This window comes from Marmota flaviventris, chromosome 16, assembly GCF_047511675.1.
Source record: "Marmota flaviventris isolate mMarFla1 chromosome 16, mMarFla1.hap1, whole genome shotgun sequence".
NCBI classification, from domain to species: domain Eukaryota; kingdom Metazoa; phylum Chordata; class Mammalia; order Rodentia; family Sciuridae; genus Marmota; species Marmota flaviventris.
Window position 1 is genome coordinate 68,141,522 of NC_092513.1, and position 20,292 is coordinate 68,161,813.

A 20,292-nucleotide genomic window follows, 5' to 3' on the forward strand; every position below is an offset into this window, starting at 1 on the left:
TCATGCAACAACTCCTGCCTCACACCATGCTCAACAGTCGATCTGGGAACTGTAAATTCTAATAATCACTGTGAAGGAAGTCAACAGCGTGGTGGAGGGCATGAGCTAGCTGGGAGCGGCGGCTTGCTGACCCGCCCAGCACGGGACACTGCTAGCTTGGGAAAAGATCAAGGTTCAAAACATGAAGTGCGGTTTCTGTAGAACACGGGTCGCTTTCCACAGGTAAAGTCAAATATATATGGTTAATATAATTTTAACCCTTGGACACCCAGAAAGACTTGTTTCATGTCCTAGAATGGTCTAATTTTTCATTGTTCCACACAAACCTAAAAAGAACATGTACTCTGGGTGCTGGGTCCCATGATGTCAGTTTGCTCTTCCCACTGTCCACATACCCTTTCTTTGATGGATGCTGAGAGACACCAAACCTCCCCTCAAGGACCATGGATCTGTCAATTTCTCCATATAATTTTATCAATTTTATTTAATTGAATATGTTGTTAATGCTACTATTTATAGGCTGTTATTAGGTGCACACAAATTTAGAATTGTTACTTCTCCTTAGTGAATCAAATTTCTATCACTAAGTATACTTTTTATCTGTAGTAATGCATTTTAAGTCCAGTTTATCTGAAAAGAATATCTACAATAGCTTTCTTTTGGTTAGAATGCTGTATCTTTTTTTGTTCTTTTACTTTCAAGTTTTCTTTGTCCTTGTATTTATGAATATGTCCTTTGTAAGAACATATGGCTGGATTCTGTATTTTTAGTGCAGTCTAAAAATATTTCTCTTTTAATTAGAGTGTTTTCAGCGAGTACAATCCATAGAAATAGTGTGAGCCACATACGTGACTTTTTTGAAGTTTTCTGCTGAACACGTAAAGAGTACAAAAAAACACTGAAACTGACCTTGAGAATATATTTTAGCTAACCTGATAAAATACATATTATACAATACTTAATTATAGTCAATATAAAAATTCTTAAGGAGATATTTTACATTACTTCTGGGTGTTTTGGAATGCAATATGCATTTTACACTTTTTGCACATCATCTCAGGTAATCGACCTGTGGCTGCTACCATCCTGAGCAGAGCAGTCCCACCAATTTAGGTGTCAGGACACTGTCCTCCACGTGCCTCTACCTGTCCAACTGCTCTCTGTTCAAAGCTTTATCATTCTTCCCATCTCTTCTTTCACACTGTCAATATTATTTTATTAACTTGTTCCCTCCCCTACCAGCTCAAAATCTACAAATTATTTTACTTTCTTTTATTGGCTTCCTTAGAGATGGGCCATGTTCTTCATCACAATCTAATAAATTAGTGCTCTAACCTGCTAAGGTCTGGACTTGTCCCCCAAAGGACCGCGTGTTGAAGACAAGGTGCCAGCTCCACTCTCTGGGAGGTGGTGGGATCTCTAAAAGGAGGGTCTAGGGGAGTCCTGGTCACTGGGGATATGCTGCCAAAGGGGGTGGTGGGATCTCTAAGAGGAGGGTCCAGTTGGAGGCCTGGTCACTGGGGACGTGCTGTCCTCTTGCTCAGTTCCTGGCCACAGGTGACCAGTTTGCTCTACCACAATCTCCCTGCCATGAAGTGCTACTTCAATGTAGACTCAAAAGCAATGGGTCAATTGGCCACAGACTAAGACCTTAGGAACTGAGCCAAAATAACTCTTCTCTTTATAAGCTGGTATTTATTCTCAGGTATTCATTACAGAAAGGGAAGGCTGGCTAACACAAACCTCTGGCCACACCATTCCAGGACCTGACAGTGCTACCTCCAATTACTTTCTCACTTGTGCTGAAGTTGGGTGTTTTAACTTAGTATGGTCTAAACCACACAAGTCATTATTATTGTTTTATGCAGTTAGTATTCCTTTTGATTTACTTTCATGTTTATCTTTTTCTTTGTTCTTCAAATCTCCCTGCATCCCCGAGCTTCCACCTGGCATGGTCTTTGTTTGAGAAGCGCTCTCTCTGTCAGAAGAGGTATTTCACCTTTACTGCTGACAGTTATTCCACTGAGTAACGCTAGACTGTCAGGACTCTGAAGATGGCACTCTCTGTTTTCCAGTTCAGCTGAGACCTCTGGTGCAGTTTCACTGATGTTCCTTTGAAGTCATCTTTTTTCCTCTGGCTGATTTTAAATGTGGTGTTTTGCAGTTTTGCTCTAATGAAATCAGATCATGGTGTTGGAAAAACAGTGTGTCTTCAATACCGCTATCAGCCCTTCTCTTCTTTGCTCTCCTTTAAGACTTTAATTACATGCACCAGCTTTGTGTCTGACCCTCTATTCTGCTCGTTTTGTTCATTTGGTGTCCCTGTGCTTTGCTCAGTGTGTCTCCTAGTGACCACACTTTCTACATTTTCTTTTCAGCTCTGTCTAGTCTGCTACTGAACCAATCCATTCAACTTTTATTTTAGTTACTGTGGTTTTTTGGCTCTCAAATTTCCATTTGGTTCTGTTGAAAATCTTTTCCAGTTTCCTGGCTCTTAAAATCCTGAACATCATTCTAAAGTCTTCACAATTCCATTATGTGAATTCCCTGTATAGAATCATTATTAATATACGGACTCAAAGTTAATTTTCTGGAAAATTTCATCAGCACTCATAGGATTCTGCTAGATATTTTCAACAGAACTTGAAAGTATCAGCAAACCCCACCTATACTGATGTGATGAGGAAATAGCCTATTTACATGTCAACATTTTGAAACCTTCTCACTTTTGTTATTCTGGCAAATAAAAAAACATATACATCATAAACAATGTACCAACTAGGAGAAAAACCTTTATTTGATACCAAAGACATTGTGGGTAACTTGGAAATTCTATTTATTAACAATTGATACTTTATTTCTACTTAGTAATAAAATACTACACAATAAGAGACCATGAAGTTTTCCTGAAAACTTGGCATAATTAATAATATAGTTTTTGTTTAAGTTAGAAGGTAGTCAGTATGTCTACCTCTTTTTCTGTAACGCATACCACAATATGTGCGAGATATTTAACCTTAGAACTGATATAATCAAAATTACATTCTCTCAGTTATTTAGCATTTATCATATCAGAGCACTTTATTAATACTACTGAATTCCTTACCCTGGTTTGGTCATCACAGATTGTATGTGTGTACTCAAATTTCACACTCTGCCCCCAAAATAAGTGTCAATTCCAAAATAAATTTTAAAATACTAGCTTCCAGTTTTTCCCATAATTTGTTCTCAGATACAGAAATTCAAATGTTTTTAACCATATTTAGTCACAAACATTTATAGTATAGAATCTTATTTGCAAAAAAGTACCATATTGGACCAGTGTTGTGGTCAGTAGCAGAGCACTTGTCTAGCTTGTGTGAGGCACTATGTTTGATCCTCAGCACCACATAAAAAATAATAATAAATTTTTAAAAAGATATTGCATCCATCTACAACTAAAAAAAATTGTTTTTAAAGTACCATATCAGTATTTTCAACTACATAATATAAAAATGTTTTCCCACTGAGCATAAGCATGTATTTATCACAAGAAATAACAACAAAAAAAAACTACATGGCAATCTTTTTGATTAACTCAGCACCATACAGTTAACCAAGATGGATCACTAAAACTCCATCTCCTCAGTGAGAAAAGCAGCACACTTTCCACCAGACTTTAGAACTCAGAGGACAAGTACCAGGAAGGGTGGAGAAGTTTCTCTCCATGGAGCCACTCCAGGGAGTGGTGCACACTGTCCAGTAAACTAACCTGGGTGGACAGAGATCTTAATTCACTGGCTCCACCAAACATTCAGACTTCCCTTGAATAAACTCTGTAAGCCTAGGCCAAATTAAAGCATAAATGAAATAACAGATGGGTCCTGTTTCTGCTGTTTGCAATAGATGAGCATTTTGAAAAGGAAGACTCTGGCATAGACAAATCTAGTTTAGTATTTATAAAATTAAATACATATTTATAAAATTAAATACATAAAGCTCACTTCTAATCATACTTTACTATTCTTAAATTCTTCCCCTTTTAAAATAGCAGGCAGGCCAGGCACAGTGGTGCACACCTGTAATCCCAGTAGCTTGGAAGGCTGAGGCAGGAGGATCCCAAGTTCAAAACCAGCCTTGGCAACTTAGCAAAGCCCTAAAGCAACTCAGCAAGGCCCTACGCAACTCAACAAGACCCTGTCTCTAAATAAAATATAAAAAGGGCTATGGATGTGGCTCAGTGGTTAAGCACTTCTGGTTTCAATCCCTGGTACAAAAAAAAAAAGTAGGCAAATTTCCAAATTACAACTGTATATATCAACCAAAGAATCTACCACCTTTTTTCTAAACATGGCCTGTTATTTGTAATCTATTTAGGTATGGCAGATCTCATTCAAAAGTATGAATTAGCACTGAAAAAACTTATAAATTTTAACTAAGAATTTTACGTATTTTATTTACTGTACAAATGCTAAATAATAAGAGGAAGGGAGTTTCTGAAACCAAGTGATTCCCCCGCAGTCACAATATGACTGACATACAACTTCAAATTGCCAGAGTTTCTTTTATTCTTTATCTAATATATGCAAATTTTGTGGGTTTTCCCCCAAGTATTAAAACTAAGGGGGGTTGGGGGTGTGGCTCAGTGGTAGAGCGCTTGCCTAGCACATGTGAGGCACTGGATTCGATCCTCAGCACCACATAAAACAAAATAAATAAAATAAAGATATTGTGTCCATCTACAACTAAAAATTAAAACAAACAAATAAATTTAAAAAAACTAAAGTTTCTCTACAACCACAGAACCCATGTGATTTTAATGTGACAGCCTGTATAGTATTCCACTTCGCTGCTAAACCAGGTGCCAACTCATTCCTCTCCGCTATCGGTTTGTAGCGTGAGGGCAGAGTCAGGATGCCATGCACATCCCTGGGTACATGTTCTATCTGCCCCCTCCCACAAAAGTGCCAGTGCAGCAGGCACATTGTCCCCTATGCTTTCAAGTAAAAACCCTGGAGATTTCTCCACAAGGTATGAAGAGATAGTCCTTAATCCTTATGGCTTCCTAGTAGTCCAGCGAGTACCATAGTTGAACTAGTCCCCAATTAATGGACAATCAAGTTTTTTCTAGACTTTAACCTTTTTTATTATAGTGAACTATTTCGAACTTTTTAATATAACAAATTATTTTTCATCAGGAATACATAAATTTACATTGCTGCTATTAATTACCAAGCAAAACAATTTGCCACACTTTCAAATTTCAACAAAATAAATTGTTTGCAAAATAAATAGTTGCAAAAGGTATTGCTTTATGTTTCCAACTGTCAGAAAGAGGGAATGCTGCAGGAGAAGAGAATCCTCTCAGCTGGGTTCCTCCCCTCTGTGCTCTCAGAGTATCTCACATCCACTCCAGGGGCCACCCTTCCATCCTTGCTCGTGAGAACAACCCACCTAGAAACTCCTCGTGGCCAGTCCTGCCTGACATGCCTGCCCTATGTCCGCCTTGCTGCTGTTCACTTAACTTGCCTCTCCCCCATGCAATCAGCTCTGAGAGGAACCACAACTCACTCCTTGTGGCAGGCGATCCAAATGCCCACTGCAATTCCCAAAGAAGGCACACCAGAGGCTTGCAGGATGTTTAAAGATAAAGCCCAGCATGGATACCACTCTCCTATTAGCCCTCGGTCACTTCTCAAACACCCTCAGGTCCCACACCTCCAGGGTCTTTCAGGCCCATCTGTCACTGTTCCAGGGCTCGCTCTTCCCTTCCTCCCTGTGCATCTTAACCCACCCCACCCCCTGCACTGTCCACTGGACCACGACAGTTTTCTTCCTAACACAGACAGAATGTGCATCCAGGGATATACTTTTATATATAAAAATAATGGAGCCAACTTTTCTTAATACTTTTAGAGGGCCGATGCTCATGTTTCTCAAGAAATACTTAAAATTGGAAGTATTTTACATGCCATATTCTAAAAATTTTAAAAAGCACATGTTCCAGTCCTGACATAAATTTGTGCCTGCAATTTATTGTGCCTGAAATTTCAATGGCAAAGAACTCTCAAAAAATTCAGGGAAAAAAACTTATGCATGTGCATTTGTGCTTCATAGACATCCCAAGAATCAGAGGCCTATAGCTTGTGTGTATTCTGTTTCTATTACAGTTAAGAGCCACCAGGGCCAGGTGCAGTGGTACACGCCTGTAATCCCAGCTGTTCCGGAGGCTGAGGCAGGAGGATCACGAGTTCAAAGCCAGCCTCAGCAAAAACAACTCAGTAAGACCCTGTCTCTAAATAAAATACAAAATAGGGCTGGGGATGTGGCTCAGTGGTTGAAAGCCCCCGAGTGTCTTAATATGCATATTATGGAGTGTCTTACATGTGCATATTATGGTACCAAAAAAAAGCCATCCAGGTAGAGACCCTGCATATTTGTTACAGACTAAAGAGGTCCTGCTCACTAAGAATTGAAGACTAATTGACTCCAAGATGCTGGTGGCACTGTTATATGTCTCCCACCCCTACAGTAAGGGTGCAGTCTGAGTTCTTCAGCTGACTCTTGCCTTCCCTCTTGACAAAGTCAAGGGTGAGGTTTTTAACCCACCGGCCAGACCATAAACTACCATAAACTCTTTCTCAGGTCCTAAGTAATGGGTTTTATGATATTTTAAAAGTTCAGTTTACTTGCCTAATGTCTCAGCAATTATTTTTCCTCCTGTTTAGCTAAAAGGGACACTCAGAACATATTATTATAGGTGTGGGAGATTTTTCAGTATATGTCAATACACGTGCACAGCATATGCTGACCAAATCCTCCTTTGACCCACCCGTCCATTCCCAACCGACACTGGTCACTATCCCAAGCTCAGGTCAGCTTGGTTCACCTTCCATATGAGGGAGTTTGAGGCACTTGTCTATATCTGGCTTATTTCACTTAACATGATTTCCTCGTTTGTATTTTTAAAAAATAAACCTTAACATTAGAAAACAGAAAATGAATACAATGTGTGAAATTTTAATTTGTATGTACGTGAGGACATTTTATTTGTTGAGGACATTGATCTAAAATGGAAAGTACTACAGCCCTTTTTATTTCTTATTTTGAGACAAAGCCTTGCAAGTTGCCAGGCTGCCCTTGAACTAGTGTTCCTCAGGCCTCAGCCTCCCGGGTAGTTGGGATTACAGGTTTTTATCATTATATTTTTAAAACAGAAGAAGAAGCACTCTAGAGAAACTAGCTCTATGCTGTCGTGAGCTGGTGCTTTACCTTCATGACGTCTCGGTAGGAGCGTACGGCGGAGACGGCCCTCTTCTCATCTTCCTCCTCCTCTAGGCCCTCGTCTGCAGCCTCGTAGCCCTCGTCCTTGCTGCCATCGGCCTCCACCGTGTTGGCCATCCGGTCGATGAGCTGCTCCAGGGGAGGGCTTAGCTCCCGTTCCTCATTCTCCTTCAATCCATAGTCCAGTGCTTTATAGATAATAATTCCCAAGGACTCGATAACCTGGGAACATTAGAGAAGGGGTTAGGGAGGTGATGGAACCACTCTACAGGACCAAGTGGAAGATATGACACATTTGGAATGATACTTAAGCTAGGTCTGATACTGTTCCATTTCAGATATGTGACAAAGTAAATTTAAGGAGTGTCTACCTATGCATATTATAAAAACAACTCAATGGCAATCTTTGCTTCCCTCAAACCAATACATGATACCCACAAAGCATTTTTATATTTTCTTGGATTTACAAAATGTTAAGATCAACATTCTCCTTTCATTTAAAATTCTAACCAGGTTGATTTTTTACATTTCCCCCCAATATTTCTGAGAACAGATAGAATTATTAAGGGAACATATCCTTTCAGAATTCTTATTCCAATATTTGAAGATTTCATAGACATCCCAAGCTGAGAGGCATAAATTCAGTTCTGAGTAGCAAATAACTTACACCTTATTGAGTTACATTCAATCCCTGGAAATGTGTAACTCTCATGCAATACAAACACTCTTCAAACCTTCAAGTTGCAGAGTACCCAGATGACCCTCCCTGCCTCCACCTCCAACACCAGGACCAGGTAACACAAACCTGATTTACAAATACCAGACACACTGCTGCTGCACAGCGTTCTCACGACCACACCAGACACAGCCAGCACAGGGAACTCTATTCTTCAACACTTCCTTCCTTTTCTGCTCAGAAAAATATCACAGGACTGGGTGCGGTGGCACCCAATTATAACCCCAGCAACTCAAGAAGCTGAGGCAAGAGGATCCCAAGTTCAAAGCCAGCCTCAGCAACTTAGCAAGGCCCTAAGCAACTTAGCAAAACCCTGTCTCAAAAAAATATAAAAAGGGATAGGGATGTGGCTCAGTGGTTAAGTGCCCCTGGATTTAATTCCCAGTACCATCAATCAATCCATCCAGCCACCAATTAATCAGTCAATATTTCTTGTTGAAAATACATATTCTGATTAGTTTGTATGGTCACTGTTTTCAAAAATGGGTATGAACAATGGGTCTTCAGGTTCCAAGGCAACTGACTGCTCTGGCGGCCTCTCCTGGCAGCTTCCCTGGCCAAACCTCCCCAAGAGCTGAAGCCCTCCGCACCCACAGGGCTTGCCATTTGCCCCTGGGTTGCGACTTGTATGTCATACTGTTATCTTAAAACCTGCACATGAATAAGTAATGACCAGCACAGCATTGATGTTTGTCTCCTGGCTGTCCCTGCACCAAAGTTCAAGTTCCACCAGGCCTGGGAGCTTGCTTGCTCTGTTCACTAAGGAATATACATCTACAGCACCTGGCTCACCGCAATGCCAAATAAATATCTCATAAGTAATAAATGCATTGATTTATAAAAGAAACACATCTACTTCTTAGTTTCTTTCTGTAGACATAAAGTGAAAGAGTAAACAAATTTTTTTCAGAAAAGTTATAGAATTTTTATCTTAACAATCTAAGTTACTAAGAAAAGTCATTTGGGGGCTGGGGATGTGGCTCAAGTGGTAGCACGCTCGCCTGGCATGCGTACGGCCCGGGTTCGATCCTCAGCACCACATACAAACAAAGATGTTGTATCCGCCGATAACTAAAAAAAAAAAATATTAAAATTCTCTCTCTCTCTCTCTCTCTTTAAAAAAGAAAAGTCATTTTGGCTACATTTGAATACAAATGATTTGGTTCTTTTTAAAATGTAAAAATAGAATAAATATGCTAGTGTTCCCAAGGCTAAGTTCTCCACAATCATCAACTTCCACCACCTCTTATCTGAAACCTTTAAAAGCAGCGAGTTAGAACCTTCAGATGGTTAGAAAGGTTAATCCCACAATTCCCATCTCAGTGGGATCTGGGGTAGTACTTTATAATCAAGACCTTAATATTCCTGCAATGAAATGTTTGATCATTTACATTGAATAGAAAAAGAAAGACTATGTGTACAGTTTCATACTGGTTACATTTTGCCACCAAACAAGTTGGATACCAAACAGATGGGGATGCAGCAGTGTCAGAAACTTGCATGAGGAACAGGAGGGAAAGCACAGCAACACTGGATGGGGACAGGACAGGGCGGGTGCTTCCATGTGCAACTGTGGACTTGTATGTGATGGAAATAAGGCCCCAAGGGAAAAGACCAAGACAGTGGACTCCCACAGTAGAGCATTATTCTGTGACTTGACTGTGGCAAATCAGATCCCCAAAGGGTCAGTGATTTTTATAAATAAAACAAGGAAGCAAAGCGCCTTTCTCTGCTGTAGGCACCATCAGTCTCCCCACTGATGAGCAAGGCCTTGAGCCCCAGGCACGGCTCCCATTAGCTAACACAAAGGCACACTGCTCATGCGGAGAGGTGAGCTGCCCCCTCCCCAGCACGTCCCAGGGGCCTCTCTGTGGCAGCACACACCGATCTACCCACACCTCATTCCCAGCCTCACTTCCACATAGTGGTCCCTTCCTTCCTTTACCCATGGTGCCCTCCTTGGACCCCATCAGCCCTCAGTCCCAGCTACTTCTTCCACCTCCTCTTAGAGGTTCCCACTGGCCATGGTGGAGTAGCCAGGAAGATAGGGCACCTCCCCTGCCCTATCTTACCCACCACAATCCATGTGTCCACCAATCACACCACAAACTGCAGAGGTCAGTTACTAAGATACCTAGAACATTCTCTTTAAGTGTGAATGGCACATTCGCCAAGAAAAGCCCAAAGTTCTGCCAAAAACAAGTCCCAATAAAATTCAAGACTGAAATATCCAAGAATATGTTTCTTGGAAATGCAATGAAATCAGAAATCAGTTAACGATACCTACACCATTCCCAAGAACTGAAAAATTAATTAACACACAACTAAAGAAATCTCAAGGAGAATTAGAAAATATTTCATAATAATGAAAACACAACCTATCAAGATTTGTGGGATGCAGGGAAAGCAGTGCTCCAGAACCTGACAGTGTCAGATGGAGGGACAGACGTCCTGAAAAATATACTCACCAGGAGCTGAGAGACATCAAAGACCACAGAAACACAGAATTCCTGGATCAAAAGACTAAATATTGGAGCTGGGGTTGTGGCTCAGTGTTAGAGTGCTTGCCTAGCGTGTGTGAGGCATTGGTTCGATCCTCGGCACCACATACAAAATAAGTGAATAAAGTACAGTATTTGGTCCATCTACAACCAAATTTTTTTAAACCAAAAATTTTTTAAAAGATCAAATATGGTTAGTTATCTCAGGTCTCTCCCACACTGATTTACACTTAATGTAATACCTATCAAAATCCTAGTCACTTTCAGGGAAAATGATTTAAAAATATCTATGGAAATGCAAGTTACCTAGACTCACAATTTCAGAACAATAGAGCTGGTGACGAACACAACCCAGCTTCAAGACTCAGGACAGAACTGCAGAATCAACGCCTGAAGCACTGGCCCAGGAGGAAGGCACACCAGGAACCCACAATCAGCCCATCTAAACAAACATGCCAAGGCGGTTGGACAGCAGAGGCCACCATTTCAACAGATGGGCTGGGGGCTGGGGTTGTAGCTCAGAGGTAGAGCGTGTGCCTAGCACGCATGGGGCGCTAGGTTTGATCCTCAGCACCACATAAAGTAGAATAAAGACATTGTGCCCACCTATAACTAAAAAATAAATATTTTTTAAAAATAGATGGGCTGGATACCTGGGTCTTCGATCAGGAAACAGACCCAGGCCCCACACCTCACATTACACACAAAGGTTATTTTTAAACAGATCGCATATCAAAGATGTATTAAACTTATAGAAAATCTGAATGACAAGAGTTTTCATAAATTTTTAAGTACTTTCCATGGTCATGTCATCAGTGAGGTTGACATAAAGAAAAAAATCTATGAAAATTTATCAGAATTAAAACTGTGCTTCAAAAGACAACAGTGAAAGTGAAAAGGCAAGTCACATGTTGAGCAAAGCTCTCTCTCATATATATCCCATGTGTGACAAAGAAGTTAAATCCAGAATATATGTTTTAAAAACTTAGAACTGCCAGGCACAGGAGCATACAACTCTACTCCCAGCAATTCGGAAGGCTGAAACAGGAGCATCACAAGTTCGAAGCCAGCCTCAAAAACTTAGTAAGAACCTGTCTCAAAAGAAAAAAAATTTGTAAAGGGGGCTAGGGATATGACTCAGTGGTTGAGCACCCCTGGGTTTAATTCCCAGAACTAAAAACAAGAACAAAAAAAACTTAGAACTAATATTAAAAAGTCCAATAAAAATGAGCCAAGGATTTGAACACATATTTCCCCAAAGAAGACACACACAAAATTTATAAGCATGTGAATAAAGGGTCTATATCATTAGTCACTAGCAAATGCACAGTACGAGGTGGCATCTTATGTCCTCTAGAACAGCTCACATAAAGACAGAAATCCCAAGAACTGGGAGGATGTGGAATACAAGAACTCACTGATTTGCTGGTGTGACTTAAAAAAGGCTGGGGATGTGGCTCAGTGGATAAGCCCTTCTGGGTTCAATCCCTAGTACCAACCCTCCCACCCCCCCACACACTGAAAATACAACTATTCTGCAAAATATATGGCACTTTCTTATAAATATCAAACCCAATTACCATATTACCTACCAATTACATTCCAAGTTATTTATCCAAGAAAAATGAAAATGTATGTCCGCAAAAGGACTCATACAGTAAAACTCACAGCAGCTTTATCTGCAAGGGTCCCAAACTGTAAAACCCCAGCTGTCACACAACAGATTACTGGATAAACAAACTGCAATGACCTGACAAAACAGAAAGCCAGGCAGCTGTACAATGACACAGTACCGAGGCACACTGCAGCTGTGTGCTGACACCCACCACAACTCCCCACACTCTGAACAGAAAAGAGTCCACACAGCACATTCAGCATGACCCCATTTACAGGAACCTGGGACTGCAGAGGGCATGGCCTGCGGAGGGAACTTCCATGTGATAAAATGGCTGCAACCTCAGCTACACAAGTGTACAGTATTGTTAGAACTCATCTACTTAAAACATTTACATTGTTGGCATTTTATCGTATTTAAATGAGACCTCAGGGTTGTTTTTTTTAAAAATAGCCAAATGAGTTATTTCCATTGTGAAAAGAATATGAGCCAGTGACCCTGAGAGCTTCTGCCCATGGTCTAAGGTATAACCTTGGGCCATCGCATGAGCTCAAAAGACACTCAGCCTGTGGGATTCCAACACAGCAAAACGGTACAGTTAGAAAGAAGTGCAGAATAAGAACACTGAAAAAAAAACACCCTGGCTGGATGCACAATGTTCTGCTTATGGGAAGGAATACCAGAGCCCAAGAACCCGGAAGGTTCAGAGGAATGAGTAAGCAGGCCTCGGAATCAACTGCACTTTAGCAGGAGTAAAGAACAATTACAGCAACAATCAGCCGCCTCTGAAAAACTTCATCATCATCGTGGGAACTTGCCTGGCCTGCTATGAAGGAACATTTAATTTCAGAACTGGTTCTCCTTGAATTAAAAAAAAAAAAAAAATCAGGCCTTGAGGATATAAGGAGGAGGAGGGGAAAAAAAGAAACCCACATCAAAGACACCAAATTTGAACAAGATTAAGAACAAGAAAGGAATTTTTCACCACAGAGAGGAAAATTCCAGGAACAAAACAACTTGGGTACTTATATATACAGCGGAATATTACTCAGCCTTTAAAAGGAACAAAATTCTGATGCATGTTACATCACAGATGAACCTTTAAAACATTATGCTAAATAAAATGGCAGACACAAAAAGACAATTATTATAATACTCCATTTAAGTGAAATATCTAGAATAAGAATAGACAGGAAGTAGGTTCAAGGTTAGTAGTGATGAGGCTAGGGCTTATTGGATACAAAGTTTCACTTTGGGACTCTTGCAGGCCTGTAATCCCAGCAGCTCAGGAGGCTGAGGCAGGAGGATTGCAAGTTCAAAGCCAGCCTCAGCAAAAGCGAGGTGCTAAACAACTCAGTGAGACCCTGCCTCTAAATAAAATACAAAATAGGTCTTGGATGTGGCTCAGTGGTCGAGTGCCCCTGAGTTCAATCCTTGGTACCCCCCAAAAAAGTTTCAATTTGGGGCAATACAAAAATTTTGGAAACAGTGGTAATGGCTGTCAACACCCTGAATGGAATTAATGCTGCTGAAACGTGTGCTGAACATAGTTAAAATCAAGCTGTGTATTTTATCACATTAAAAATTTTTTTTAATAATAATAATAAAAAAAACCCATAGGGGCCACCACAATTTCTTAGGAAATACTATCACTTAACAACACTAAAAAAAAGGGGGGGAAGTGGTGCTAGGGTTGTGGCTCAGGGGTACAGCACTTGCCTAGCACGTGCAAGGCCCTGGGTTCAATCTTCAGCACCAGATAAAAATAAATAAAATAAAGGTATTGTGTCCAACTACAACTAAAAAATAAATATTTAAAAAAAAAAAAAAAGCCCTGAGTCCCTGTACCCACAGAGGTTACTAAGGTTTCCAAGGCAGCTCCAAAGTCCAGGAACCAACCTGCCCTCTCCCCACCCACCAGCTCCTCTGCATCAGCAGCAGCCTGGCGAGCACTGGTTGTCAATTGGCTTCCATGACCAAGCCTTCAAAAGCACCTGTCCCAGGCTGGGGCTGGGGCTCAGGGGTATAGCATTTGCCTGGCACGTGTGAGGCACTGGATTCGATCCTCAGCACCACATTATATAAATAAATAAACAAAATAAAGATATTATATCCAGGGCTGGGTGTGGCACTCAAGCAGTAACACGCTCGCCTGGCATGCGTGGGGCGCTGGGTTCGATCCTCAGCACCACATAAAATAAAATAAAGATGTTGTATCCACTGAAAAATAAATATTAAAAATATCCCTAAAAAAAGATATTATATCCATATATAACTAAAAAATAATAAGTAAATAAAGATATTGTGTTCATCTACCAAAAAAGACACCTGTCCCTGTATCCGCCAAGCTGACCTCACATGATGCTTCCTTCTGTTGACTCCACACTCTTCTGACCTGCTTCTTGTCTAGACTGATGCCCTTGACAAGAGGGGCTTTCACTTAGTGGGTCCTTGTTAACACATGAGAAGAGGAAATGGAGGGACAGGGGGCAAACAAGCCTTCAGAGTCACTTCTGAAATCTCTAGTACCAAAAAAAAAAAAAAGGTCCTAAGTTTTTATCATCTTGGAGGGGAGAGTAAGAAATGAGACAAGTTATGCAAATTAGCTTTTCAAAGAGTTACAAATCTAAACTAGGGCAGTGTCTCCCCAACTGAGCATGTGAGGGCTCCTGAGAACATCTGTGGGCCAGCTGGAAGGACACTGGGTGTTGCTGTCTTTAGGTCACCAGCTTCTGTGGAGGGCAGCACGATGGACATGTGACTAATCCAGGCATGGCAGCGAGACAGAGCTCGGGTAGGACCCACCAGAATCAAAACAGAACCCTCTGGAGCAGAACTACTGACCACGGCGGGTCCTCAGAGCTCACATGAAGAATACGTGGTTAGGGTAAACGCAGAACCTTTGGTTGTCTGCCATCAAGCTGGTCGTGGGAAGAATTGACACATGTCTGTGTTGTTACAGAATAAAGGTGCTGAAGCAGAGGATGTCATCCTTCTAATTCTCCAATTTACTAAAGCTGGGTTTCACTGGTTCTGTTGTGACAATTCAAAGTACTCATTAAATTCTGTTTTCCTACGATTTCTGTTAAAGTCTTACCACATGTAATTTTGTGTTTCACACAAGCTGTTTGCTCCTTCTCCATCATTTCCCAATATTTACAGTGCCTTTTCAAATACAAGAGACCAAAAAGGTTTTATGACAACAGTAATAAAGACAGACCGAGGCACTCCAGACACATGATTCTAAGTGTCAAACAAGTCCTGGCCAGGCTCACTTACAATAGCACATACTTATTATTTCATTTAGATTACCTAGTGAGTAAAGGTTCAGAAAACAATCAAACTTTCATTTCTTCAAAAAGGTTCAATTAAAAATTAAACATTTAAACTTTCCTTATAACACAGTAATTTCCTGAACTTTTTATATAACTAAATTTATAACAAGATTATAAAGTACAACAATGGCCCGTATCTACCACTGATGTCCAGTTCAACAACATGCAACCTGCCCACACGAGGGAATATCTCTGAGCTGTAACAGACTGAAGCCCTGACCCGGGCTACACCACGGCTGGTAAACCCTGAAGAGCCAGCTGAGGAAAGAGGCCAGTCACATGGGCCCAGTGTGATCTGTTAGGTGATGGGCTGGGAACTGGAAAATCCACAGCAGTGGAACAACACCTGGAGCATATGGGGAGATGAGGAATAACTGCTGGTGGGTACAAGAACCCTCTGAGGATAAAGAAAATGTGAAAAAGATGATCATGGTGATGCTGGCACAACTGTGCATTAACTAGAAGCTACTGACTTTTCACTTTAAATGGGTAAATTATGGGTCATGTGAACTGTCTTAAAATGGATTAAAAAAACCATAAATGAATGTCATATGCAAATCTCTATCCTTAACAACAGCTCCATTACATGGGAGGGGACTTAGTGGTCCAGATCATACACATCAGGAACTGAAACCTAAACACCATAATAAGCTTCTTCTTTAAATATTGAAAAAATATTAAGAAATGGAAATTGGCTAAGAATCACATATAGTACATCACTGGCCAACAGAACCTTCTAGAGTGGCATGTTCTGTATATGAGCTGCCTCATGCTGTATCCACCAAGCAAAGCAGGCTTGGACACATGAAATGTAGCCATAGGACTAAAGAAATACAACACAATTATAGTTGATTCTAATTTTAAAAGACACACATGGGAGGTGGCTACTTGCTGAATAGTACAGAGCCAGAGAAAGGAAAGCATGTATGCCCCAGGAGCCTGTGCAGCCACAGAGAGGACCACAGACAGGGACACCACAAAGGCCCAGGCTGGGCATCTGGGCCACATTTCAAAGCCCACAGATCAGAGGGTAACAGACAGGTTGTACACAAGGGCACTGATCAACATCAGAACTCAACTGCTGGCAGCATGTTACACTGGAGGGACCCAGTCTTGCCAACATCAGCTGGTTATATGAAGCTTTGTGTCTGAGTACTACCCAGTGTGCAAGGACATGGCTTTATCAGGATGGACGTGGAAACAGAGCAAGGAAAGTGGGTCACTATTTGGGGGCAAAGACTTGGTTTCCTGTTTCCAGATGATCCTGCTGTTCGCCCTCCTGTTAGGGTACAATGCCCTGCAACGCCACTGAACCGCCACAGCAGGTGGCCCTCATCAGCCTCCAGGCCATGCAACCCAAGAGCAGGACAGAGATCTCCACAGCTGAGACTGGACTCACCAGGAAAGCACACGGACAGTCATGTCATCTGGGGAGCACCAAGCAGCCCTGACGTTGAGTGACGATCCTGGCCTGGCCAGTTCTCCCCATGGTGAGTTCTCAGACTATTTAACATATGACTTCTGTAGTGCTTGAACAGAAGGGACTTTCATCAAAGTGGCTCAAACCATTAATTAAGATTCCATACTGGACTAAGTATTATTTCCATTTTTAAAACAAGAAAATCAAGGCACTAAAAGGTTAAATAATATACTCCCAATTAAAAGATGTTGAAATATTTAAAAAGTAAAAAGCCATATTATTTGTATTTTAACCTGAGTAAATCTGAAAATGCAATTCTAATGTTTTCCCTTAAATATACCTACTGAAACAACTCACCATGAGCCCACCTGACGCCTGGGTACTCAGCTTCAACACAGAAAGGAACTCAGGGACTACCTGATCACGCACAGGTCTCGTAAACAACTGTCTCCAACTCTACAAAGCTCACATTCTACGATGTGTGTTCCTTCGAGGCTAATGCATTTCCCAACTCCACAGTTGACTCAACCAGAAGAAAAACTCAAAAGGTATAACAAAGCAGGTCCTTTGTATGCCAGTCAATTTCATAAACTATAAACCATGATAAATGTCAACTAAGAGAATCAGTGCCTTAGGAAGTGGAGGGAAGACTACTATCCCTAGTCCAGGCACTCGCTTCCACGCTCAAGCCCTTTGGCTACTTCCAGGGATGGATACTGCTGATGAAAAGCATAGAAGCATGTTCAGCCAAGCCAACTCTTACAGAGCATGTGAAAAAGATGTAGAAAAGCTTAAAGAACCATTTCTGAAAAAGAGGAAAAACTTAACATTGCTGCTTTGATGTTACCCAAATGGTATCCTCCAACTTAACTGAAAGAGAGAGAGAGAGAGAGGGAGAGCGAGCGCTAACATGGTAGAATGTTTCTCTGCTCTCTGCTTTACGGGACAAAAGCCTGACGCCTGACATTAAATAGGTAAATAGATTACCAAGTGATCAATGTTTGAGTTACAGTCATTGCCTATAGCAAAGGAGCCAGAGTCTCTCTCAAGACAGGAAAGCCCATAAAACACCAGTTCAAACTGTTCCAAGTCTATCTGACAATCTGGGGAATTTCTGTTTCTTAGCCTACCAAGTCAGAGCTACTGAGAATGAAGGCAGCCACCAGCAGTTTGTAAAGCTATCTAGGTGATCTGAACGATCAGCTACTCATTCATTCAAAACATGAAATAAGTACCTGCAGTACGGTGCCCAGAGCTGAGGGACAGTAGTGAAGGACAGACAAGACTGGCACATTGTCCTCATGAACCTAGTACAGGGTCAGATGGACATGACCAACAGCCAGGAGAGGCTGTGGCAGCCAGAGCGTACAGCACCCAAAGGTACACTCCAGCCCCACTGCTCAGCACACCTCCACGCAGGCACACATGCCCAACAATGAATGGCAAACGTGACTTTCCAAGTAGGCGAGAGAAAAGTCAAGGACCCATGGCCAAGTATAACAAGCTGCACAAAGTAAGATGACAGAAATTAGTCCAAATACATCAGAAATCAAAATAAACGTGAATGGGTGAAACATGTCTGTAGACAGACTCCAGGTGAGGTCTCGAGACGACAGCCCTGCAACATGCTGTTCACCACAAGCACACTGTCAACCACGCAACATGGTCTAGGGTGAGCAGAAGGGAATATACAAACCACGAGGCTCCAAATCCGAAGGTGGCCTGGGTACAATATCAACACACAGGAGAAAACAGACTTAAGGAAAACATTATTTAAAATAGCAAAAATGGGGCTATAAAAATTAATTTTTTAATAATAAATAAGAAAAATAAAATGGCAAAGGAAACCTTTCAAAAAATGATGGCTATAAACTTGCAAGCACCGAACAGTATAGCCTCAAGACAGAGTAAATATTTTAGCTGTAACTAAAGATATCAAAAGTTACAAAGAGGCCAGGCACAGAGGTGCACGCCTGTAATCCCAGTGGCTCGGGAAGCTGAGGCAGGAGGATTACAAGTTCAAAGCCAGCTTGAGCAAATGCGAGGCACTAAGCAACTCAGTGAGACCCTATCTCTATATAAAATACAAAATCGGGCTGGGGATGTGACTTTTTGGTCAAGTGCCCGAGTTCAATCTGGTACCCAAAAAAAAAAAAAGTACAAAGAGGAAGTGATTAACCCCTAGCCATAAAAGGAAAACTCAAAACACCTTCCCTCCAAATATTACAAATCAGCCCCCGCACCCCCCCCCAAAAAAAAAACTAGGATGAAAACATCTGAATAATACAATGAACAAGCCACATGGACACCTACTGAACTGACACATGGGCTATTAGGACACCGCTCCCTCAAAACACTAGCATAATGTTTTATTAAAAAATGTGAAAGCTAGAGAAACTTTGAGAGAGGAAGAGCAGAGGACGGACAGCTGGAATCCTACCAAGTACAAGGCCAACAACAGGGCACCAGGGGGAAGTGTCACAGCTAAATATTCAGGTAATTCTCTTCTTCGCTGAAAACTATTTGTTCCTTTCACGAAAAATAAAATGGGGGTGGGGCTGGGATTGTAGCTCAGTGGTAGGGCGCTTGCCTTACCACTGGTGAGGCCCTGGGTTTGATCCTCAGTATCACATAAATATTAAAAAAAAAAAAAAAAACTACCAAAATAAAGGTTAAATTCTTTAAATAAATAAATAAAATAAAATGGATAGACTACTTCATGGAGTGTTTACAAAGAATACATGAGAATGAGAGCCAGATATAGCCTCCGGAGTGGCTTCAGGGGAGGTAATCCTGGGAGGATGGCCACACACCTCTGAGCCTGAGGACCCTCCACACAGTGGGGTAATGGCAGCAGCTCATCCATGAGGCTGGGTGACGACTCAAAGAGCCTAGAGTGGGAAGGAGCTCCTGACAGCACCACAATGCAGGCCTGAAACCATCAGCAGCTGGTCACCACCAGCAGGCACTCTGCTGTTAGTGTTAAAATAAATGTGCATAACAAACACAAATGCCTGTGAATTCTTCTAGAAGAATAGCTAAGTTTCTAACAGTCACTTCTAGCCACTAGACTGGAAGGACCAGGCAAAACTGTGTTGTACTGTGTGAATTTGCTTCACTATTACCTTCATAAACTTTAAATTCAGAAGTGTAAAAACAAGTTTTCATAGCTCAGCTCTTTTGCCAGCATAACTACGGAAGTCAAGCCCGGTATAGCAAATTCCAGCCCCACAAATAACCTGGTTTAGCCCACCTCTACCTTCACTCCCTTGCCTAGGAAACAGTAGCTCAGCAGCCAGGCGGCGGGGCTGCCTTGGAGTTCCCCAGGCTGGTCTGAAGCAACAGGCAGAGGGCAGAGAAGGACCCCTCTTCCCATGTCACAGAAAGACTGGAATCCGTGAAAAAGATCCTCTCCACAAAAA

General features: G+C 41.5%; 1 protein-coding gene across 2 annotated transcripts in view; it reads right to left on the minus strand.

Moving 5' to 3' along the window:
• Spire1 (spire type actin nucleation factor 1) overlaps positions 1 to 20,292 on the minus strand; it is a 133,613-nt gene that overhangs the window by 68,447 nt on the left and 44,874 nt on the right. For both annotated transcript variants that reach the window (XM_071602487.1, XM_071602486.1), the window contains exon 3: positions 7,252 to 7,485. In XM_071602487.1, the coding sequence (XP_071458588.1) occupies positions 7,252 to 7,485 (234 nt within the window). The remainder of the gene's footprint in view (positions 1 to 7,251; positions 7,486 to 20,292) is intronic.